A 26,348-nucleotide genomic window follows, 5' to 3' on the forward strand; every position below is an offset into this window, starting at 1 on the left:
TGGTCGTAGGTCTGCCCGCCCTGCGGGCACGGGTGGCTGCTCTACTCTGCCCCCACTCCAATTGCGGTGACGTTCCTACCACGTCCTCGGATCATTGGTCCTGATCCGGATGTGGGCAGCAGCTCTTCTCCACCCCTACTCCAATTGATGTGACGTGTCTACCACGCTGGTCGGCCTCCAAGCCTGTTCCGCCGGTGGGTCTCAGATCTGCCCACCCTGCGGGCCTGGGCGGCAGTTCTGCTCAACCCCCACTCCCAGTGGGGGTACCTAACTGCCTCTCCAACGGGTCTCTGGGCTCCTTCCGGATGCTGGCGGCGGCTCTGTTCAACCCCCACTCCAACCAGTGTGACGTGACTGCCTCGATGCTACTCGTCCACCACACTGGCAGGCTGCCGAGCCTGTCCTGCCAGTGGGACGCAGGACTGCCTACCTTGCAGGGTCAGATGGCAGCTCTTCACGGCCTCCACTCCAAGTGGGTTGAGTTGGCTACCCTGCCGTCGGGTCGCTGGTCCTGTTCCAGGCGTGGGCGGCTACTCTCCTCGGCCCCGGCTGCAGTTGGGGTGTCGCGATACCACACCGGCGGGACCCTTAGCCTGCTCTGGGCACAGGAGGCAGCTCCACTCTGCCCCCTAGGCCCCCGCAGCACCCAGCAGGACCCGGACCAAGAAGCAGTCCCTGTAGGATCCCCAACCCTGAGCCAGAGCCGCTTCGGGAGCCAGGAGCCGGTCTCTCCGATCCCTGCCACGTTCTCCTAGGAGCAGGCTCCTCAGGGCAACCACCGCGGGTTCCCCAATCCCAGGCCAAAGCCGCACCGGGAGCCCAAGCCTGGCCGCACCAGACTCTCCCTGCTCGGTGCCCAAGCCTGGCCGCACCAGACTCTCCCTGCTCGGTTCACGCTCCGCTGGGAGCAAAGTCTAAGACGCACTTCCCGCGGGCTCCCCAGCTCCGGGCCAAAACTGTTCCAGGAGACAGAGTCCCGCTGCCCCTCGTCGCAAGTTTCACTTGTGGCTGGCCTCAGCTCGTGGTCCCCGCAGGCTCCGCGGCCCTGGGCTCAAGCAGCCACGAGAGCCAGAACCCAGCCTCTCCGATCCCTGCCACACTCTGCTCGGAGCAGGCTCCACAGAGGTACCCCAGCCTCAGGCCCAGGCAGCCCCGGGAGCCCGAGCCTGGCTGCTCCAACCTCTCCCAGCTCAGTGTACGCTCCACCAGGGGCAGGGTCAAAGACGCAGTCACCGCGGGTTCCCTAGCCCCGGGCCAAAACTGATCCGGGAGTTAGAGCCACGCCGCCCCTCAGCGCACAATCCACTTGTAACTGGCCTCCGCCCGGAGTCCCCGAAGGATCTCCCGCCCTGGGCCAAAGCAACCCGGGGAACTAGAATCTGGCCGCTCAAAGCCCGGCGCCCGCCTTGCCAGGGGTGAGGCCTGAAGAGTATTCTCCTCAGAGTTTCCAGTCCCGAGCCTGAGCGATCTGTCTGCGCGACGCAGGCAAATACCAGCCTGGAATCACCTGTTCTGTAGTTGAATGAGCTGAGATCAGTAGAAAACAGGGATGATTGCATCAGCTCTCCATGATGGCGGCTGCTGTCCTCCTCCGTGTTCCGACCGGTGTCGGGAATCGAACTGGACCGATTCTTTTTTTTTTTTTTTTAAAGACAGAGAGAGAGAGGAAGGGAGGGAGGGAGAGAGATACAGAGATAGATACAGAGAGAGAATTTCTTAATATTTATTTTTTAGTTCTCGGCGGACACAACATCTTTGTATGTGGTGCTGAGGATCGAACCCGGGCCGCACGCATGCCAGGCGAGCGCGCTACCACTTGAGCCACATCCCCAGCCCCAAAAGTGTTGATTTTTTATCCTGCTACTTTGCTGAATTCATTTACTAGTTCTAGAAGTTTTGGGGTGGCATTTTTTGGGTCTTCTAGGTATAGAATCATATCATCAGCAAATAGTGCTAATTTGAGTTCTTCTTTTCCTATCAGTATCCCTTTAATTTCTTTCATCTAATTGCTTTGGCCAATGTTTCAAGAACTATATTAAATAGAAGTGGTGAAAGAGGGCATCCCTGCCTTGTTCCAGTTCTTGGAGGGAATGCTTTCAATTTTTCTCCATTTAGAATGATGTTGGCCTAGAGCATAGCATAGATAGCTTTTACCATGGTTGAGATATGTTCCTTTTATCCCTAGTTTTTTTTTTTTTTTATAGTTTGAACATGAAGCAGTGCTGTATTTTGTCGAATGCTTTTTCTGCATCTATTGAGATGATAATGATTCTTATCTTTAAGTGTATTGATGTGATGAATTTACATTTATTGATTTCCATATGTTGAACCAATCTTGCATCCCTGGAATGAATCTCACTTGATCATTTTTGATATGTTTTTGTATTTGATTTGCCAGAATTTTATTAATTTTTGCATCTATGTTCATTAGAGATATTGGTCTGAATTTTCTTTCTTTTTGTGTCTTTGCTTGGTTTTGGAATCAGGGTGATGTTGACTTCATAGAATGAGTGCTTGCTCCTTTTTCTATGTCATGAAATAGTTTGAAGAGTATTGGTATTAGTTCTTCTTTGAAGGTCTTGTAGAAGTCGGCTGTGTAGCCATCCGATCCTGGGCTTTTCTTGTTGGTAGGCTTCTGATGGCATCTTCTATTTCATTGCTTGAAATTGATCTGTTTAAATTGTGTATATCATCCTGATTCAACTTGGGCAAATCATATGACTCTAGAAAATTTGTCGATGCCTTTGATATTTTCTATTTCTAATTATCTTCTATATTCCTGTAGTGTCTGTTGTAATATTTTATTTTTCATCACATATTTTAGTTATTTGAGTTCTCTCCTTTTTGTTAGCATAGCTATGGGTTTGCCAATTTTGTTTTCAAAGAATTGACTTTTTGTTAATTTTTTCAATTGTTTCTTTTGTTTCAATTTCACTTATTTCAGTTCTGATTTTAATTATTTCCTGTCTTCTGCTTTTGGTGTTGATCTTCTTTTTCTAGGGCTTTGAGATGTAATGTTAAGTCATTTATTTGTTGACTTTTTCTTCATTTTAGGAATGAACTCCATGCAATGAACTTTCCTCATAGTACTGCCTTCATAGTGTCCCACAGATTTCAATATCTTGTATCAGTGTTCTCATTTACTTCTAAGAATTTTTTAATCTCCTCCTTGATGTCTTTTGCAACCCATTGTTCATTTAGTAGCATATTATTTAGTCTCCAGGTGTTGGAGTAGCTTTTATTTTTTATCTTTGATTTCTAAGTTCATTCCATTATGATGTGATAGAACCCATGGCAGTATCTCTACTTTTTTTATTTGCTAAGAGTTGCTTTGTGGCATAATATATAGTCTATTTTAGAGAAGGATCCACGTTCTTCTGAGAAGAAAGTGTATTTGCATGTTGATGGATGAAATATTCTATATATGTTTGTAAGTCTAAGTCATTGATTGTATTATTGAGTTCTATAATTTCTTCAGATTTTGTTTGTAAGATCTATCTTTTATTTGAATGGTGTGTGTTACAGTCACCCAGAATTATTGTGTTGTGGTCTGTTTGACTCTTGAATTTTACAAGAGTTTGTTTGAATATAAACACTCGATTGTTGTGGGGTATGTGTGTGTGTGTGTGTGTGTGTGTGTGTGTATATATATATATATATATAATTGTTATGTCTTGTTGGTGTATTGTTCCCTTGAACAGTATGGAGTATCTTTCTTTATCCCTTTTGATTAACTTTGGCTTGAAGTCTACTTTATTTGATATGTGATTTTTCCCAAACTTTCACCTTCAATCTGTAGATGTCTTTTCCTATGAGATAAACCTCTTGGAGGCAGCATATTGTTTTGTCTCTCTCTTTTTTTAATCCAATCTGCTAATCTATGTCTTTTGATTGGTGAGTTTAGGCCATTAATATTCAGGGTTATTATTGAGACATGATTCATATTCCCAGACATTTTTGTTTATTTTTGGTATTTAACTTGACTTGGTTTCTCCTTTGATTAGTTTTTCCTTTAGTGTTACACCTCCCTCTGCTAATTTTCATTGTTTTTCATTTCCTCTTCATGGAATATGTTGCAAAAGATGTTCTGTAGGTGCAGGCTTTCTAGTTATAATTCTTTTAACTTTTGTTTATCATGGAAGGTTTTTATTTCATTATCAAATCTAAAGCTTAATTTTGCTGGTATAAGATTTTTGATAGCCATCTGTTTTCTTTCAGAGCTTGGTATATGTTTTTCCAGGGTCTTCTAGCTTTCAGGGTCTGGGTTGAAAAATCTCTTTACATATAGGGGGAAACTAATTATATTATAATCTGATTCCTTTCTCTCAAGGTTTTTAATATTCTCTCCTTATTCTGTATGCTAGGCATTTTCATTATAATGTGCCTTGGTGTAGATCTGTTGTGATTTTGTACATTTGGTGTCCTGTAAGCCTTTTGTATTTGGTTTTCCAATTCATTCTTCATGTTTGGAAATTTTTCTGATATTATTTCATTGAATAGATTGTTCATTTGTTTGGTTTGGAACTCTGTGCCTTCCTCTATCCCAATAACTCCTTAATTTGGTCTTTTTATGCTATCCCATATTTCTTGAATGTTCTGCTCATGGTTTCTTACCATCTTCACTGTGTGGTATTCATTCTTTTCATGATTATATATTTTGTCTTCATTGTCTGAGGTCCTGTCTTCCAAGTGGTCTAATCTGCTTATTTTTTTTTTAAGAACCTCTATTCCCCTATTAAAGTAATCTTTTGCTTCCTGTATTTTCTTGTGTAGCCCTTTATGGAAATCATCTTTTGCTGCCTGTATTTGCTCTCTTATATCATCCTTTAATTCACAGAACATTTTTATTATGTACATCCTGAACTCCTTCCCTGTCATTTCTTCTGCTGTGCTGGCAATGGATTCTAATAATGTAGTGTCTTGATTTGTTTGGGACACTTTTTTCCGTTGTCTTTTCATGTTGTTTGTCTTCCCTTCTAGCACTGCAGATCCAAGGCATTACTGTTTTACCCTATAGACTAATATGGCCCCTGCAGGATTCCAATACCTCTCCTCTGAGGGGATCCCAATACAAACAATATACAACCTTAAACCTAATAGTTGCTATTAAGACAATTAAAGTTTGGTTACAATATACAGAAATGGTGAATTCAATTATCATCTACAATATAAACAGTAGGTTTGCAAAATGATTCACTGTTTCTGATGTTGGACAAAGAACCAGCGGTAAGGTGTAGGATGATATGCTGAGGAGATAGGAGGTGAGGATATAGTGTTATTATATCTTAGGAAGTGTGGAAGAGAAATCTAAAGACAAAGGTTAGTAGCAGGAGGAGAGAGAAGAAGTAATTTGGGACAGACAAGTGGGAAGATAGTAGAATACATATACACACAAATAATAATAAATAAAAAATGTAAAAATAGGATAAAAAGAATATACATAACTGTAACATACTATTCAGACATCCCAGTCCTCTGTATCCTAATTCAAAGTTCTTGGTTTCACATATGTTAGGGATGTGAGGGTGGGAGAATAGAGAGGGGGAAGAGAACAAAAAAAATCTCAAAGAAAGAAACAAGGATTTGGTTGGAGATCAGTATCTTTCCTGCTTCCCTTCTTATCCAATAGGTGGGGTTGTCTGTTGTTAGCTGCTATCTCCGCCCTCAGGATGGTGAAGGCTACCAGTGTAGGAGGGTTGGTCCTGAGTTCAGGGCATCTGGAAGTGGGGTATGGCACCCACTGGTCCTGTTGGGAGACTGCACTTCAAGGATATCCTTTGGAGCCTACTCCTATGATGTGGGCACCTGGTTTTGCTTCCTCATCTCACCTGTCAACCTCACAGTTCCTGGTCTCTAAATCGTCTTTAAACTGCATCTCATTCACTCTCTCCCTTACTACTTCCTAATCAGGAACCTTTCTCTCTGGAGGTCTTGTGTGTTGTGCTCTGTAGGGGCTGTGCAACTGTCGTGGAAAGCTGTTTTGTATCAGGCAGTCACTGTGCCAGGTTAGTGGCTACTGGGGAGAAGGGAGAGTTAGAAACTATGGGTACCTGGCCAGCTGGGGTTTCAAACAGAGTTGTCCCAACCAAAGATGGTGATGAAGGTGACCCGAGATGGGGATGGCTGCCTTCAGTGATGAGGTGTCAGGTCGGGTGGGGAGAGCCAGGTGATGGCATTGGGTGATGTGTTCAGAAATGAACTCTGTGGCATGCAGAGCTGTGTAATGTCCCCAGGTACAAACAGGCTACTTTGTGTAAAGGACTAAGGCAGTGGTTGCAGAGTCCCAAGATGGAGGCGACAAGGGGAGCCCCACATTGGTAGATGGGAGTCCACACAGACGTGGTGGCTAGAGTTCCTGCACATGGGTAGTGGCCAGGCATCTGCATGGGAGCAGCATCCTGGATTTCTGCATGGGTGAGTGGCCCGGAGTCCTGCAGTGGGTGGGAAGGTGGGCTGATGCCAGTACTCTGCTCTGGCACCTGGAAGTCCTGCATAGGAGAGTAGATGGGGGTGCTACTCTGACACTGAGATCTGGAGCCTTCACGGCAGCTGTGATTCCTGCATGGGAGCAGCTGTTGGGGGTGGGGGGTCCTCTCAGAGAAGTAGTATTCCCACTATTTGAGTCCCAGGTCATGGAGCGACACAGAATACTGCTTCCCTTTGGCCTGCCATCTTGGATCCCCCTATATCTTTTAATCATTTGAAAATAATATATTTTTTAGATTTCCTAAAGGGCAAAAAATAACTGATTTTAACTAACTTGGAACACTGTCAATTCATGTGCTTTTCTTCACCTGCATCATTTCAGGGAATGATTTCAGTGGGTTCCTGATTATCATTCCAGGATCTAGCTGCTTTCTTTATGAAGATACTTCACATCATTTTTTTTTTATTATCATTCCATTTCTCTTGACCTAAACTAAGCTTTGTCCAAAGTGTGTAGTGGATGAGACAGTTGGTACAAGAAGCTGTTGTCAGCCTCTCTGCAACAGCTGCTTTTCACCTCAAGAGTGGTTGACAAAATTAAGAAATCCTTGACCTAATGATCCATTTCTTATTGGAGCACTTTCATCAGAGATTGTTGCCGCAAGCTCTACTTTTGCACTTCACTACACATTCTAAGATAGTTCTACTTCAAACTAGAAGGGAATCTCATCGCTTTGGGGGCGGTGCAGCTGTGCTGCTGCCTAAGAGCACAGGAGATGGAATAATTGCTTCCCCCCCACCTCCTCAATTGAAAGAGCAGTCACTTCTGATTTGAAATTTGAATTATTACCCTAATAAGCTGTGGCCTCTAGGTTCAAACAATTTCACTTCTTAAGGATGAAGAGAGTTTGGGAGATTTAATGCAAGCTATAAGAGTGAGTGAACCCAAGAAGGCTTAATATTATCCTTCAAGCAAAACCACTCATAAACAGAGTATTTTTCTTTTGTATATTAAAAGAAGAAGAAAAAGAAACCAAGAAAGGTGACATTTTGATGTTCATGAAAAAAAATTTCCAAAAAACCACCTCTCATCACCTTTCAAGTTGAAAAATGAAGGCTGTGGTTTTGCTTAGTACTTCATTGCCCAGATAAGCTGTGTCAAGAACCTTTCTCTGAAGAATAAAAGCCTGGCCAGCATCTATGGGGTCTGGCAGAGCCCATTCAGAAGGCTCCTAGTCCTCAAACTTGTGCCAGCATAGCCATCAGTTCTCATTTGTGTGTCCACTGGGTCCTGAAATCTGCTTTTATATTCTTAAGAAACTCCACAGTGATTCACACATGGCCCACAGTTTGAGAAATTATGTCAGGGCTAAATTTCTGTCATTGGCTCTATATACCTGTTTCCTCATTTGACTGATATCCTCTATGACAGAGTAGCTCATCCACTTAGGGGTGCTACTGTGATTATAAAATCACCTTGACTCATTAGTATCACCTTCAAGCTTACCTACAGCCTGCCATAGAAAGCTTCCAGTTGCTGTAGTAATGAAAGAACTCACTGCCTTCCCAAAATGTACAAGCTTAACAGGAAGCCAACCATGGCTTTCGTCTCCATCTTGCTCAGTGAAGACACATGGAAGAATGCCACTGGAGAACAACTCACTAATTTGGAACATTTATCTTCATAGGGTCTGACAGACTTTCCTTAGGTCACCATGAGCAAGAACTTTCCTTTGTGAGGTGTGGCATGGCTCCATCAGTTTCTATCCATGTGTTCATTCTCTCTGGTGCTGCTCAATTAACCCAGCTGTGATATGTTGGCAGTACCCCTGGCTCTCCAGGAGGGGCAAAGAAAGGCCTTCATCTGTCATGCTGCACCCCTTCCCTGCCCCCGTTGTTGATGGAGAACCTCAGTAACCTGGGTTAGATACATAGCAGTGCAAAGGCAGCAAACCCAACATGAAAGCGCAGTGATGTGACCTTGGGTTGGACAGCGGCAGTATTTGACATGTTTTCTGGCTGGTCTCACCAGATTCTGAGTGATGGCTTGAGTTCAAGTAAGGTCCTAAAGGTTTCCTTGTGTTTACTAGAGCTAACTCATTCCTTGGGTGAAGTCTTGGTGACTTAAACTGAAGAAGCTTTGGGGATTCAACAAACTTCCACAGATCAGTGAGGATTTTGATTTTTTTTCTTCTTCCATATATAAAATTCTTCCTGAAAGGATGGCACTATTGAAGAAGAGAGACCTTGAGGAGGTGATATGTCTCTCTGTGACCACAATACTTAAGTGGTGCTTATTACTAAGTGAGCATCTTTAATTCCTGTAGGTACTGACTAGCAGTGCTAAATCCCTGCCTAATAAATTATTTTTTGAATGTCTGTAATGAGTACCACATGGCCCCTTGCAGATGTCAACATCTGGTGGATGTACATATCTAGTGTGAAGCAGTTAGAAGATTGAATCTAGTTCTCTGGAGACATAAGAGGACTCTCTCCATCTTAGAGAAAAAAAATATTTGCACCATTTATTTTCACAAAGGCTTTCTACAGCTGAAAATTTTATGAATATCTATCCATGTAGTCCTGCCAAATTTTTAAAATCCAGAACTTAGTTTATAATGATAGGCTGGTTTCTTTTTTCCTCAAAGCAAAAGTGTTATGTAGGGGGCAAAAAATAAAAATTGCATGTCCACATTGGAATTTGAATTCAGCTTCAGATTGGGACAGGATGTTGAAAAAAATCAAAACATTGAAAATCTCAGCTATTGTCCTTACCATTAGTTGCCCTTAGTTTTGCCTCCACTTCTTACCTTGAGACCATGAGCCTCTAGAATCATGTGGTCAAGGCCAGGACCTCACATGCTGAAGGTGCTCCCAAGAAGGTACAGTGATGCTGATGACTGATGTGCTATGGGGACAGTTCTGTTTGTTAGCACTCTCTGTTCTCTAGGTCTTCAGTTCCAGGTTGGCATTTTCTCGTCTTTTTTGGTAGCCTCATAATTCTTTCCTCGAGCATCTCCTTCCCATTGTGTAATACAAAGGCCAACAGAGACCCTTCTTGCTGCTTCTGGACACCACTGCCTTAGTAATAAAAGCCTCGCAGGATTTCTCAATGCTGTGACAGCAACTACATCGCCACCCACAACTTGAAGAGAGGTTAAGTGAAAGCAATGAAGGCTAAGGAATATGTGGGAGGTGTGATGCTGGTCTGTGTGCCTCTCGCTAAAGTAAACTAAGTTCCAAAATAAACCATGACCATTAGCTTGAAACTCGACTTCCTTCTCCCTTTCCACTTACCTTTTACTCCATCTCTTTATGTTTCTTCTCCACCTTGCTTTAACTCCATCATCCTACACTCCACCTTACTCCCTTGGTGGATGCTAAGAACTCTACCTTTTTCATGGGACATTGTGATTTTTATCTGACATTCTGCCTTTCCTTTCTCCTGGTCTCTGTTACCTTTCTAATATGCAATCTATTCATAGCACCATCTTCCCAGTTTCTCATCATAGTGCCCATTGAAAGCTAGAATCCCAGGGGTTCTAGGTCCCTGTAAAGCATCCACAGAGCTACTTGTAGTATCTGTGCTGCTCATTAAGTTACAGTTTTATTTATGGCCCTATATCTTTAGAGCCTTATAAATCAATGTGAGTATTAGTGCTACTCATCAAGGTGGCTTGTTTTTCCAGGTGCAAGTGTTCCAAGTTTCCACCTATTGGCACCTTTGTTATTTAACATGCTGACCATGTACTGCCAGGCAGGGAAAAAAATCTTGGCTCAGCTGAGAACCAAATCAACCATCAAACTGTCAATTATGCTTTTTCCCAGCAGGCATTTTGCAAGCCAGCTGCCCAGTGTTTTCTGATTCTTTTGGCTGCCCCCTCTTCCTTATTTTAAAGAACACAGGCTTTGAAGTACTAATTTCTACCAGGCTCTATGGTAATGTTTTTCTTGACTGTGCCAGAAACAATCCCTGATTGGCAAAATATAGGTATCCTGGGCACCTCAGTGTTACTTTTCATTGAAGCCTTATCAGGTGAGATCATAAACACAGCAATCATATGGATACCAAATAATTGGGTTATTCATTTCAAAGCATGTTTGTTTTGATGAGTTATTTAAAGAAGGGTCTAGAGTGGAAAATCATTGCTCTGAGCGGCCTGATTTTGTTTGGTCCAGTTGTTCTGACATGTTTCTCAAACACGGGTCAGACATGTCCTGCTTCAGAATCACCTGGTTTGTTCTTTCAAAGTCCCCTTTGAAGAGCACCAGTAATCTGAAATTTTAGCACTCGTTCAAAAGAATCTTGGGCCCACCATGTTTATGCATGAATACTTCCAGAACAAGCACATATTTATTTTAGCTTTTGTGAGAAATCAGAATATTAGTAAAAGACTAATATCACTCTCCCTCAAACTGATAAGAATTGCCCCAGGAGAGGATAAACTTATAGATCTGTCAGTCAGTGTCAGTTAAAACAGCCAGTATGTCTGGGCATTTGAGGAATGGCAAAGAAACAGTCATCACAAGTGGTTTTGTTCGTTATGACCTCTTTATCACGTTGGGGTTTTATTCCTCAGCATGGATTTTTGTCAAAGGATATTTGCCCTGTAATTTGGACTTTCTACTTCCAGATGGCAGTGGCACCTCCCTTACATAAGAAGCATTTCAACAAGTGCTCTTCTTAAGAAAATGTTTACTTAAGCTCCCTGACACAAGCTTTTTTATTTTTTAAAGAATCAATACTCTTCTGAAATTTGATAACCTTCCCCCTTTTCCTTGCATATGATCAACAGATTCCAACTTTTTCCTTCCGATTCCTCCCTGTTGTATTGACGTAAACCTTGGCCAACTTGGTATCTGTATGCTGTAATCATTCTGCCCATGGCCCAGAGCACTTCTGCTTCCTAACTCTTGTACTTCCCTGATGTTTTCCACAGGGGCCAGTTCTCCCCAGCAGCTCACTGAGCCCTAGAATGAGGCAGTTGGGTTAGAATGGCTTCCTGCTGACAGCACTGCATTCCTGTGGTTGACTCCTTAGCCAATTAGAAGGGGTCTTCTATCACCAGCTAGCCAGTCTGGCAACATGAGCTGTGTTCACAAGAGCTGGCTATATCAATAACCAAGAAAACTGCGAAGGAAGCACGCAACACAGAAATACCGTTTGCTTGCAGGAATTAGGGACAGCTCTCAACCTTAAGGGACCACTGGAAAGAGAGAGAGCACGCCTGAGACCCTTTTTATTGAGGAGAAAAACACTGGAGAAAGTTCCACCCAAATGAGGCAAGGGATTGGGTTTCAGGGGGGGTGTAGCCCAGTCTCATGGGGGTGACGCCCACTCTCAAAGCTTTATTCCCCTGCCAAGTGGAGTGAGATCCACCTGTTTCCACAGGCAGCAGAAACCAGTCTCACACCTCCCTCACTCAAGGCTAATATTTCTGAATATTCTGATGCTATCCCAAGAAATGTTGGTCTTGTTCAATTCCTATGTGGCAGCTCCCTGACAGTCTTCTTTATTTCATTTTGACATCTTCCTGTTTCTCTCCCCAAAAAGATTTCTTTCAGCTTTAAATTTGAATTTTGTGCACCTTACAGTTTGCATATAACAAGTTTTTGATGGTCAAGCAAAAACTTAAAACTCAACTATTTTGAAATGATATATATAAGATCATGTGTCCTTTAGCCAAATATTTTTTTAAAAAATAATTGAGGATTTATCCATTTTTTAATCTCATTCTATAATAACAGCTCTTATCGCTACTTGGCAAAGTCTCTTAATTTTTAAAATCTGGATATACAGCTTGAAAATTTACAAATGCATGTCTGTGATTGGTACTTGCCCCATTGTTCTCAGAGCTGAATCGCTTTTTAGAAGAGAATGTTTACATGCATAATTGGTCTGATTTTAAAACTCTGTTGATGGAATGATCATGCCCACCAGGAATCTAGCGCTTATAAAGCTCTTAATCCCTGATAGTACCTGTAAGTTCAGATCATAGTCTTTACATTCCCATTGGCCATTCTAAAGTAGAGAAGTCTTCTGAGAAAGTCAAGAATCTAACATGAAGTCCTTCCTTAACTTCACGTTCAAGTACAAAAGCTGGGAATGAGGCAGCCTAGCAGGATTAGAATTCTGCAAACTTGGTATAGGAATGGAAACTCTCCATTCAGGGATATTGATGCAGAATAAGTCTAAATTCAAGGTTGAAATGTTCTAACAAAACAGGGGCAAGATTATAGTTCACAATAAACTCTTACATATTTTATGAATAACCAGAAGAGAGGAGCTCAGAGGCTCCACAAACAAAATAATGAGATGAAAACATTAATTATCCTGATATTCAAAATATGTCTAATATATACTGATAATATCACACAGTATATATCATATCAGTATATATTAGACATATTTTGAATTATCACACAGTATATATCATATACATATATTAAATATACATATATTAAAATCATTCTGCCCATGGCCTGGAATAAGTGCAATTATTACATAGTAAATATCTTTTTTTAAGTTGGAAATGAAACTGTTAACTCCCTGACTTGATCACTACACATGTTTATACTACTGTAAACATGTACCAAATTATTAGTGTATTCCATAGTTTATACAACTTAAAATAAAAAAATAATTTTATAAAAAGGGATTAAACATTCTTTCATGAAATATGATTGCAGGGGAGTTATTTTAATCTTCTTGAGTTTCCTTGTGTAATTAATCTCTCATATGAAAGGATTTGGATAAAGGTTAAATGCGATCATATTTATAAGCATTTAGTGCAGTGCGTGGCATAGTTACATAGGTTGGTACATAGTTACATAGATGTGTTTAAAATGTATGTGTGTGAATATATATACATTCTAATTTCTGTACTGCCATGTAAGATTTATCAAATTCCTTTATATCTCAGTTGACCTATTTCTAATGTGGTTGTAAAATCATTACCTCTTTTGTAGACATCCAGTGACTAGGCAACAGCTTCCCATTTGGACATTTGCTATGTAACTTTCATTATAAACTATCAACAACTTTTCGTAGGTAACCAAGAAAAAGCACTGCATAAAAACTTAAATGAATTTGGGCTGGTAAGGGGTGTAAAGGTTAGTTTGGTTAATGACTGCCTCTGTCTTTGAAGTATAAACACAATGCAAATAATTATGTATGATCAATAATTGATAGCTCATAATGAGCTAATGTCTGCTGTAGGTGGATGAGATAATGTCTGTAAAGTACTCAAAAGCTCTTGAAATAAGAGCTACACATCCATTTCTGAATATTCTGATGCTATCCCAAGAAATGTTGGTCTTATTCAATTTCACTCTGTACTCCATGGGGCCTGCTTAGCCTGGAACATTTTCTAGAGGAAAAAAGGGGTTTCTACCTAGATTAGGTGATTTCCCAAACTTTTCTATGTCTGAGTGGGACTACCTGGAGTCGTCTTACGGAGATGGTTATCAATCCTGTTGGAGGCTGGGTGATAAAATGGAATAAATACGGAGCACGTAGAAGCCAGGCCACTGGGGACTGAGTCCAGCTCTGCTTGCTACGAGTACATATAGTGCTCTTGGAAAGAAAGACTTTTGTCTACAGTTTGAAACTAGTGCCATAAGAGTGAATACCAGACATATTCATTCCTGGACCAGATAGTCCCAAGCATGAATAGAGATAAAGGGGGCGGATTGGTCAATTTTTCCATCATAAACAAAATCCTTGAGGCTAAGTACCTTATAAAGAAGTATTTTTGCTCACAGTTTCAGAGGCTGAAAGTCCAAAATTGGGCAGCCACATTAATTCAGCCTCTGATGAGAGCCTAATGGTGGATAGCTTAATGGCAGGAAGAGAGGGGAAATCATTAAGACAGGAAGCTGGGGGTGGGGGTGCAGTCTTTCTCTTTTATAACAACCTATTTGTGGGTGAACTGGGGTTCCATAAGAACTATGTAAACCTTCCTAGGGCAGGATTCCAGGGACCTCAACCCCTTCCCACTAGGTTTCAGCTCTGTCAGGGTCCATCACCTCTCGTATCACCACCTTGGGAACCAAGTTTCCAACATATGAACCCCTGGGAGACAAACCACAGACAAACTGTAGCAGGGGACAATTGAAACACTTTCTCCCTTAATAAAATGCACAAGTTTCAAGGATTGCTTCTGAGTAGAGCCATCTTTTTGGTGGCTGGTAAAGGAACCCCAATTTTGACCCCCTCTATGTTCTGCTATCTTGATAATGATTTTTACCATCCTGGTAGCCATGCAGAAGCATATTACTTTTAGTGTTCTGGCTTGTTTGCTTACCAAATTTTTTTCTTTAAAGTAATATATTGCAACATGGCAGATTTTTTTTTAAGTCTATTAAACACTGGAGAGTAATACAAGTAAAATAAAGATGGAAGAGCTAAAATATTATGACATTCTGGCTTAAATTTTGATTGCTACACAATCCAATCAATATTGTCACTGCCCCATCCCTATTTACATAGGAGAGGACATGAGGCCTGCCCCAGTGTGTTACTTAGCTTCAGACCTGTCTCTGATTGGATGTGTCCATAACATTTGTTGCCTAAGAACATCCCAGTAACTATCTTGATGGTCCATGAATGTGAGATTCACTTCTTCCAGCCCCAGCTCTGCTTGCTTAGTTCTGATTTCTTGTGCACGCTCATTCCCTATCCCCAGGTCATTAACATTGGACATAATTTCAGCTTGCAAGCATGCACCCATTGCAATAGGACTGATCCATAGATACCATTAACAGATATAGTGGTCTCCCCTTGTCTTCTGAGAATATGTTCCAGGACTTCCTGTGGATTCCTGAAACAGGCTAGTGTAGAACTTTCTTATGTTTTTCTTACACATACCTACCTATGATAAAACTTAATCCTCACTCAGCCTAATTTATAAATTAACAATAATAATAAGAGAACAACTGTAGTAACATACTAAAATAAAAGGTATTTAAAACTTATGAATAGTTTATTTCTAGAAATTTCCACTTAATATTTTGAGACCACAATTGACCTCAGACAATGAAAATTGAGTAAAGTGAAACCACAGAGAAGGGGACACCACTCTTATACCGTAATACCACATCGACAGCATCTGTCTCGTGGCTCAGTCCTGGGAATGGGGCGGGAGATATAGGCAGAAAGATCAGTAAGTAGAGTTATCCAGTACTTTCTCCTTCCTTTGCTCACCACTTTTTCTCGTTTATAATATCTTAGTGGTCGTGATCTTTTCTTTGAGAAGTTGGGTAAAAAAAAAGCAAAGGCAGGCGAGTATATTTAAGTCCCATAATGTAAAAATACTGCCTCAATTAATAGAATTTTAAATGGAAAGGAAAGAATTTATACAATACAGAACATGGAAAAAATGATTCTCCTATCTCAATCATTCATTAAACAAAAAGTTGAATTCTTACCAAGTGCAGGAACTTTTTGCTCAAGTTAAGAATATATCTTGTTCATCCCTTCAGACCAACCTCCTGCCTGGGTAACTTTCCTAATCATGACTTCTCTGAAAGGGTTCCTACAGAACTTTACATACCAAACCTCTCAATTTAGCATTAAATATACTTGCAGGTGCCTGGAAACCTGTTAGAGGAGATTTTTCTTCAAATAGGTAATAATAATAATAATAATAATTATTAGTTCACGAGGACAGAAATCACCTCTTACTTTTCTTTGTTCCTATAGCAGTTTTTAATGTATTGAATGCAAACATTTGCTAAGTTATTATTGGCTGCATGATGGACATGAGAAAGGAAGTGTTATCCAAATCAACTCCAGGAATTCTCTTGTCAATGTATGAGAGCCACACAGATTGTCCTCTTCTCCCAGATCAACCCATCTCTGCAGATATCTACAGGAATACCCATATCATCTCAAGGTTCCCAACTCTCTCATCACCTTTCTACTGGCCCAAATGAAAGATTCCAGTGAGCACTTTGCCAAGTGTGGTTGCCGTCTGCATGGTCCTTCTGATACTTGCTGTGACTTAGTCTTGCTGATTCCTGTTTGCATTCTGACCCAGCCAGTAGAGACCTGGTCATCTTCCAATTTTTCATCATCTCCCACATCCAATTAATCAGCAGGCCTCTCTCTCTGATGTCTCCTTGAAATCCATTCCCTTCTCCGCATTCCTGCTGTTTCTTCTTTAATTCAGGCCATTGTCACTTGTCTACTTTCCAGCAATAATCTCCTACTTAATTTGTCTCTTGGCGTTGGTCTAAGACCTCTTTACACTGGACCTGCAATGATCATTCAAAGTTGCAAATTTGATTGTATCACTTCCTACATAACTCCCTTTAATGCCACCCTACTCTTCTCTTCCTTAGCAAGAGGACTCAAGACCCTTCTCAGTCTAATGCCTCTTCCTCCTTCTCCCTCATTTCACATTTCTGTAAACTCATTCCCTACCCCTCACCTCTTACACATGATCAACTCCTTTCTTGTTTTCTCCCCTACCTCACCCATCTTCAACTGTGTTTCCTCACATGCTCTCTTACTTGAAAATTGTCCATCAGCTTCCCCAGCGTTCCTCTAGATCACACAGTCCTGAAGGGTAGGAATGTTGCCTTATTTTTAGGTTATTTTTGAAGTTTCTATTTTACATAAGTGAATCTTTGACTTATTGCTATTTTAATTTCATTGTTCCATTGGATAATATCTGACACTTAGTATGTACTAGACATTATACTCTATTGTAAGCACTTCAGGCATAAAAACTTAGTTAATTCTGAAAAGTAGGTACTATTATATCTATCTTACAAATAATAACACTGAGGCATAGAGATTATGTTACCTGCCTGATATCATTCAACTAGTAAGTTTTTGAACAGATTTGACCTCAGACAGTCCTATGCCAGTGTTCACTCTTCACAATATGCCCTATATTGATTTCAAGTTGATATAGTTTGGATCTTGCATGTCTTCCAAAGGCTCATGTCCCACTGGAACAGTGTTCAGTATCTGGCTTTTGGGAAGTGATTGTAATGATGAGGGCTCTGATCTCATTAATGGACTAACTCTTTGATGGGACTAACTCATAATTGAATGGACTATTGGGAGGTGGTGGAAACTATAGAAAGTGGAGCCTAATTGAAAGAAGGTATGGGGGTATGCCTTGGAACAGTATGTCTTATCTCTGGCATATTCCCTTCTTGTCCCTGGTATAGCTTGTCCCTGGCCCATCCCTTGCTTTCTCTCTGCTTCCTGTCTGCCATTGGGTAAGCAACTCTGTTCCACCATACCCTTCCTGCCATGATGTTTTGCCTCACCATAAGCCCATAGTGATACGACAAAGCAACTATGGACAAAACCCTCTGAAAATGTAAGACAAATAACCTTTTCTCCTTTAAGGTGATTGTTTTCAGGTATTTTGTCACAGCAAGAAAAAGCTTACTAACATACAGGGGGATCACTGGGACATGGCTGTATGTGAATCAGATAATTTAACCAAAGTAAGAGACTCATGACAATGGAAGAAGAAAACATCTTGAATAACAAGGAGACCCAGTACAATTTGTCTATAGCTATAGTCACCATCAGCCACATACCTGGATGGTCTTAGAAGATACAGAGAGACTGTTCAAGAAGATGTGAGTTGGAACTTTTACTGTTTTATGTACCAGGGACACAAAAAGCAGAACACAGCACCTCTTTTCCAAAGAACCCACAAACTCATGGAATGGACAGTTTGTTTTAGTTTGCATAGTTTTTGATGCACCAAACTATGGTTTACAGTATAACAGAGGTGACAGTTCTCCTCCTTTGTAACCAACTCTGCACTTTGTTTCCCTGAAGGCTAGCACCGTGCTGAGTGCTCAATGTGGGTGCTAAATAAAGGAATGTCAAATAACCAGGAATGGGGCACTGGGTTCCCATGATCTTGGGTTCAGTACATCTTAGAAAAATATGCTGTCATGTAGGCTATGGAGCACAGCATAACACATAAACCTTCCCTTACTATTTTCTATGTAGTGGGGTTAATGAACACTGGTTCCTGGCTTACCCAGAGCTCTGGCATCTCAAGGTCTCCTGTAGGACACTTGGAAATGAAATGCTTATCCAGGGTGAGGACAGAGCTGGGCAGAGTGACGAGGAGCTGTTTCACAGCAGATGTCAACAGAGCCCTTTTCTTCGTGCTGAGAATCATTAAACACAAGTCCCCACCCAGCAGGCAGAGTGACTGAGGCATACTGGCTCCAGAGCACAGAGACGGTGAGCTGCCTCCTGGGATACTCTCCCAGATACAAGCAAATGGGCTTTGATGATCCAGTGGCCTTTGCTCATTCATTAGGAGTGTGGAGGTAGAAGCTCAGGCCACTTTGGAGTTTAATTAAGGATGACAGCTGGCATGATAGGCCCAGTGGCTGTAGACTCCATTCATTTCACAAGTTGCTAGTTGGATATTGTTTTTCTCCAGGTATTCCTATTGCCCTGTTCCCTTCCTTGTCACTGCCCACACATTGTTCTGTGTGCTGTTCAAGTGGCATGACCATAATCCCAAGAATAGAGTGTCCAGGCAGGGGCCAGGTGCTAGAGGTATAGAAACTAAACTGTTAGGAAACTGGAAAATGGTGCTCCCATGCACACTATCCCCCTGTTTCAATGTACCCATTCTGTTTAAGAGTAAAGTCATGACTACCTTGAGACTTTGAATACCTGGAGGGAAAGGGCAGATACAGTTATAGCCTGCCCAGTGTCTGTGTTATCTGTCAGTGGTTCTCTATCAGAATGGAAGACGGCAGAAAAGAGAGCAACTAGACACAGGAAGAAAGACTGACAGCCATACAGTCTCAGAGAAAGGAAGTTTAATGCTTGGAGCCCTGAAGATTTCTGTCTTAAAGAGAATGGACTGAATTTGTCTATTGTTTAGACACAAATGTTAAATGTGTCTTGTTAAGACCATTCCATTGATTAAACCAAAAGCACCTTTAAAGTACCAATCCTAACTGAAGTTATTCCTAATAGAAGAATCTCCAAATCATATGCTATAATAAAGTGAAGGAGGAAGAAAGGATCAGACCCTGGCTTTAATGCTTCCTATTCTGGGAACATAAAATCCAGGCAGGCTAAGAGTAGTAGAAAAATCTGTGTGAAATCTCTTGAGATGGCCTTATATTTGGGGAGACTTAGGTTGGGTAATGCTTATTTGCAGCATAAGGTTTAGGGAAATCCTCCATCATATAATTGTATACTACTTCGTAATGATGCTGTATGTGTGCAAAAACACTTCCTGGGTGGGAGGCTTGCCCTGTATTACCAGCTGCTGCTCACCCAAGTCCCATACAAATGAGTTAATTACCTGCTACAAGAACAGATTTTGCAAACAAAGCAGAATACACGCAAAATAAAGACTGTGCTCCTCCTTGTGTTATATGGTTGAACTATTTGAATAAAGGAAATCAGAGGAATTTCCTTAATGTCAAAATTCTAGGGAGACTTATTTTTATAGTTCCTAATCAAAAAGAGACCATGAGTTAAAAAAAAAAAAAGTACTTAAGTAAAAAAGTACTCACTCAAATCCATAGTAGAAATGTAAGTTGCCAGTAGCCTTTGCAATAGGATTACTATCCTTGGCTTCATACTTTAATAAAGGGGTCTTAAAACTTTAATAAAGGAGTATTGAAGGCAGGTCCAGCAGGGGTACACCACATTATTTTTAAGGACAAGGGAAGGTATGAAGAATGTACAAACGCTTGGAAATTAAAGGGAACTTAAAGATGGCAAATTTCATTATCTTTATTTTTAAAATGAAAATCCTAGTCAGAAAGGTTATCTGAGTCTTAGTAGCAGGCTAGCTTTAGCTTTTTAAATTGGAGCTCCATGGAAACAGCTCTACCTGTCTTGAAGTGTTAGGAATAGCTGTCAGTGATTTCTGGCCCACATTCCTTATTCCTTCTATTCTCCTGGTGCCAACATTCTGCCAATGGATTGGTATGCCAGACAATCGAGTGTTGTGTTCTCAGGAAAGGCGGTGTACTGTGAACTGTAAGCTCCCAAGGAACAATGATTTTGTTTTATGTCTCTTTGTATCTCTCTCATTATCAGGCACTGCACTTAAGTATAATGCTTAAATATTTGCTGATATACAGTGTTCTAGTCATGAAAAAAATTGTAATATTTTTATTAGCAGGAACAATGTTAAGTGCATGAACTTTGGAGATAGGCTGCCCAATGTCATTCTGGCTTGGACAAATAAAATACCTGGACATCAATTCTCTGCGCCTTAGTTTCCTTTTCTATAAACTGGAATATTAAGAGTCCTTATCTTGCTGGGTGGGTGTAAGGATGAAATGAGTTAATTTTTGTAGAGCACTTACAACAGTGCCTGTTGGGAAGTACTCGCTCAGAGTTAACTGTTATTAGTGTTCAGAGAACGTCTTTAACTGTTTTGAGAAAGGTTCCAGAATAGGCACAGTTATCATGCCAGTAACTGACCACCGTCAGCTGATTCTAGGACATCAGAGTGGTTGCCGTAGAGTCACCAGTTCTTATCTGGACATTTATTGTTCAGAGCTCTACTTATACAGCTTTTAACCCCCTCTACTGCCACTTTTAATGCTGTGGCATCCAGGGTTTCTCGACAAATAGATGGATTCCCTGTTTTGACAATTGTGATCTAGAGCCACATTCTGATCTGTCCACTGCCCTCTTGTAAATGGATGAGATTCCAGGGACCTTCTTCTTTTGGTCCACTCAGACATGGGTGTGAAGGACCCTGGCCTCATGGCCCCTCTGCAGGGTCATTGGGGGTTCTCCCAAACACACCACCAGCCTTAGCTCAAACTGATCCTGACCTATTGGCCACCGTTCCCTTGAGATTGGGGCTTTTCTTCTTCTCAGCCTGTGGAATCCAGCTTAAAACTTATCTTAACTTGAATAAAAGGAAGCCATCTATTTTTTCCAAATTTTTTTATTTGTTCTAATTAGTTGTACATGACAGAAAAAAGCCATAAAAAACTGACACATTATACATATATGGAGTAAAACTTCTCATTCTTCTGGTTATACATGATGTAGAATCACACTGGTTGTGTAATCATATATGCACATAGGGTATTGATGCCAAATTCAATCTACTATCCTTCCTACCCCCTTACCCACTCCCCTCCCTTCACTCCCCTCTGCCTAATCCAGAGTACCTCTATTCTTTCCTACCCATCCCTTATGTGAATTGGCATCTGCATATCAGAGAAAACATTTGGTCTTTGGTTTTGGGGGGTTGGCTTATTTCGCTTAGCATGATATTCTCCAGCTCCATCCATTTACCTATAAATGTCAGAATTTTATTCTTTAAGGCTAAGTAATATTCCATTGTGTATATATACTATACTTTTTTTAAATCCATTCATCTATTCAAGGGCATCTAAAGTGGTTTCATAGTCTAGCTATTGTGAATTGAGCTGTTATAAACATTGATATGGCTGCAACACTGTAGTGTGCTGATTTTAAGTCCTCTGGATATAAACCAAGGAATGGGGTAGCTGTGTCAAATGGTGGTTCCATTCAAAGTTTTCTGAGGAATCTCCAAGCTGCTTTTCAGAATGGTTGTACCAATTTGCAGTCCCACCAACAATATATGAGTGTACCATTTTACCCACATCCTCACCAACACTTATTATTGCTTGTATTATTGATAATTGTCATTTTGACTGGAGATGAAATCTTGGAGTAGTTTTGATTTGCATTTCTCTAAGTGCTAGAAAGGTTGAATATGTTTTCATATATTTGTCAATTGATTGTATATCCTCTTCTGAGAAGAGTCTGTTTAGTTTCTTAGCCCACTTACTGATTGCGTTCTTTTTTTTTTTTTTTTTTTTTTTAAGTTTTTTGAGTTCTTTATATATCCTGGAGACTAGTGTTCTATCTGAAGTACAGGTGGCAAAGATTTTCTCCCATTCTGTAAGCTCTCTCTTCATGTTATTGATTGGTTCCTTTGCTGAGAAGATGCTTTTTAGTTTGAATCCATCCCATTTATTGATTTTTTTTTTTTTAAATTTTACTTCTTGTGCTTTAGGAGTCCTGTTAAGGAAGTCAGATCCTAAGCCAACATGGTGAAGATTTGGGCCCAAATCTTCTATTAGGTGCAGGGTCTGTGTTCTAATTCCTAAGTTTCTTATTCACTTTGAGTTGTGTTTTGTGCAGGATGAGAGAGATGGGTTTAATTTTATTTTGCTACACATGGGTTTCTAATTTTCCCAGTGCCATTTGTGCCTATCTTTTCTCCAATGAATATTTATGTGCCTATGTCTAGTATGTGATAACTGTATTTGTGTAGGTTTGTCTCTATCTTCTATTCTGTACCATTAGTCTGCATGTCTGTTTTGGTGCCAATACCATGCTGTTTTTGTTACTATGGCTCTGTAGTATAGTTTAAAGTCTGGTATTGTGATGCTTTCTGCCTCACTCTTCTTTCTAAGGATAGATTTGAAAAGCCATCTTTTTCTATCCATCCAATTGTCATTTTGCTTCATAGCTCTTCTGAGATGTGATTGTATGACTGAATCCTGACTGATACAAATAACTATCTTCACTCTGGTTTTATTTCCACAGTATATTCCTCCAGATCTCTGTGTCTGCAATTTTGTGCTGGAACAGTCCCTCTCTGTCAGAGCCCTTCAGGAAATGCTTGCCAACACAGGTGAAAATGGCGGTGAAGGGGTGAGTACCTGAATTATGCCCTCAATTGGGATTGGGACTTACCACAGTTGAAAAACAGGTTACAAATTTCATTCCTCCAGTGTGGAGCTAGAAAACCTTAGGAAACTTTGAGATGATCCATATGAAGATAGTAAATCTTTGTGCCTAAGCAGGGCACAAGACTCTGAACCTACTCCCTCTCCTTCCCCAGAACCCACCAAGAGAGGCTGAGGGAGACTTTGAGATTGAGGGTGACTGCGAAGAAGGGTTTTTTAATGGGAAAATCTGACTGGGGATTTATGACTGTTCTGATAGAGCACAAACAACTAGGCTACATGAAGTTTGGAGAGCATTTTCTATAGAATACGGTCTTTGACATGTGCCCAGGACTCAATAGTTTCACTGCTTCTTGGTAGTGAGTAAAATGGTCTTTAAGTGTTTAACTGAGAGACAGTGCTCCATATCTACCATTTCTTCAGCCAGATATTTCAGAATAAATTTTTATTCTTCTATTCCCTAATGACCCACATTTATTTGTCTATTCATCATCAAATACTTTAATTCTACAGCCTCAATATTTCAAATCTCCTTCTTCCAACTAGTTTTCTCCACCCTCTGTACTCTCCCACACTCCCTCATCTATCTTCTGAAATATTGCAGCAATCCATTAACTGCTTTGATTCCTTCTGTACTTACCCCCTCCTCAGGCTTTCACTCAGTAATCATAATCTTCTTTCTAAAATGCAAATTCAATTATTACACTTCTGTGTTAAAAATCCTTTGCCCATTACCTTCAGGTAAATTCCAAATTCCTTAACACAACTTAATGCCCTTTATGATTTGGTGGACCCTGTGCACCTGTCTGCTCCATTTCTCACCACAGCCTACCAAGCACTTGTCCCACCCAGTGGAATTCCTTTCACTGCCTCAAACATGTAGTTCTTTTTTCACCTCTGATCCTGCCCATCAGCTATTTCCTTCATGTGGAAGAGCTTTCCTCCTCCTCTCTTTCCTCTTATATAATCCCTCTGGATCCTTCAAGGAACCAGTTTAGGTATTAGATCAACTGAGAAACCTCCAGTGACCCCACAGGTCTGTTGTGTGGGCAACACTAAGTACATCCTCTGTCAGTTCTTACCACTGTTCTGTAATTGCAGATCTTATTTTCTTATTCTGGAGAGGACCCTGCCTGTGGGTAGGAACCATTTGCAGTTACCAAGTAACACAGTTTATCATTACTTTCCTTGCATGAGCTCATACATAATACAGAAATGTCTCCTTTGTGGTAGAAGAGAGAGTGACCACAGAATCCATTAAAGCAATTTTTATAATTTGGTCATTTTCCAGCTCTTAATGAGATCTTAGGCAAGTCTTCTAATCTCACTGGACCACAATGTTCTCACCTATAAAATTAAAGTGTTTAATTAGATCTCTAGGATCCTAAACACCAAGGGTTTGTGGTTCTTTACTCTTTTGATTTAAAACAATGTGCTTCAGTTAGTCTCCAGAAAATAGCTTTTCTCTTTCCCTTGGAGCATTAATACAGTGAGATTTTTGTTCGTTTAACATTGACCTTAATCTGGGTCCATTTCCCCCTTCCTGGCACTGACCTCAGCTCTTCACAGTTTTTACACACCCTCAAATACTTGCAGTTTAGTGAAACAATATATTTTTTATTACACTTTTTCCAAGACTCATCATGTACAGGAATCTTTGAGAAGGAAGATCTGATTGATGTTATCAAGTAATGATTATCACTTTCGGTATCATGTAAGGTCTGGTAGACTCCACGTCCTTACTTCCTTAACCTAGAAATTGTGAAAGATCTAGATGCTGTGCTAACTGGAGAATTATCCCTTGGGTATTGTCTTATCCTGTTTGGTTCAAAAAGTGCATTTCGAAGGACTCATTTTTCTCTAATGTTTAGCTTGAGTGGTTCAGAGAGTCCTACAGATGAGAAAGCAAATTCAGAAGTTCGTTGTTCTGCTTTGTTACCAAGAATTTTTAAAAATAGTCTTAACTGGGCTTCTCTTAAAGAGAAGTAAGCAATAACTCATTTCCCATATAGAGGGAAGAGCAACTTAATGAAATTTGAATCCTTAGCTTTAAAAACATATGAATAAGACCTACCTTAATCTCTATCCATGTTATAGTGGAAGATTTTTCAATATAGCTGTATATTTCAAGGACTTAGATAATTTACAATGTTTAGAGAGCAATACACTAAATCTTACTGAAAATTCATATCCAAAATAAATGATCAATAAAATTTTTATTAAATATCCATTGGATAACAGTCACCATAGTGTGTCAGACTCTGAAATTACCCATGTTATTGCCTTTTTGGTGCTATTTTACCAAAGATAGGAAAAATCTGATAGTTATTTCCTGTTCTGACACATTTATTATCATTATTCACTGAGATGATTTTACAACCCATTGGCAGCTCCACAAAATAGTTACCCAGACAGAAGCTTCAGGTACTAGAACCTCTTAGAATCCTCTTAAAATTCCATCTTGACTCTGAGTCTTTAATATGAGAAGTACTGTTTTTAGTACTTTGCCATATAATCTCTTGCATCTGATTGGTTTGTTCTCTGAGGTGACTACTGTGCACATTTACTATTAGTACTTAACTTGGTTTTAGAAGATAATATTCAGCAGGGGGAAAAATGGGAAGATGGAGAGAGAAGCCAGTTAACACGACAGACCATAATGATTGTCTGGAAAGCCCGGGGGTTGTGTGAGCGGGATGATGCCTCCTTTGCATGCCATTCCATTTTGTTTTAAAATAGCCATTTACTGCTTTTAAATAAGTATTACTTCCACTAATGATGATGACTGCCACCAAATGGGATACTTTGAGTGGTGCAATATTTTTTACTTCTGGTCATAAATAAGCCCTTGTGTGGTGCGTCTATTCACTGCTGTGTAGCAACTGAGTGTTTTTTTTAAAAAAATGACTTCAGTTGTTTATTCATTCATAGAAGTCTGCAAGGATTTATGATTCTGCAGCAATTTCCCTTGCTAACAAAGAAAACAAAGGCGCTTAACTAAATTTAACACCAGAGAGGTTCTTTTTAATTTTTTTTTGTTTTATTATTGAAATGTCCTTAACTCCAGCCAGGAACACATGGGAACTGGCTTTATGTTGAAAGGAGTATAAATGAGGAGGAGGACCCAGGGACAAAGAGGATTTGGTGCTTCTCAGAGCCTGCCTAGCTAAGCTCATCTTTGGGTCACTTTGCCTCTGGTCTAATCCTCTCAT

At 40.5% G+C, this 26,348-nt stretch overlaps 1 protein-coding gene across 1 annotated transcript in view; it reads left to right on the forward strand.

Moving 5' to 3' along the window:
* RYR3 (ryanodine receptor 3) overlaps window positions 1-26,348 on the forward strand; it is a 518,939-nt gene that overhangs the window by 175,991 nt on the left and 316,600 nt on the right. The window contains exon 3 of the mRNA XM_081292880.1: window positions 22,994-23,101. Coding sequence (XP_081149006.1) covers window positions 22,994-23,101 — 108 coding nt within the window. The remainder of the gene's footprint in view (window positions 1-22,993; window positions 23,102-26,348) is intronic.

The sequence above is a fragment of the Spermophilus citellus genome (assembly GCF_964194105.1).
Source record: "Spermophilus citellus genome assembly, chromosome: 4".
In the NCBI taxonomy this organism is placed as follows: Eukaryota; Metazoa; Chordata; class Mammalia; order Rodentia; family Sciuridae; genus Spermophilus; species Spermophilus citellus.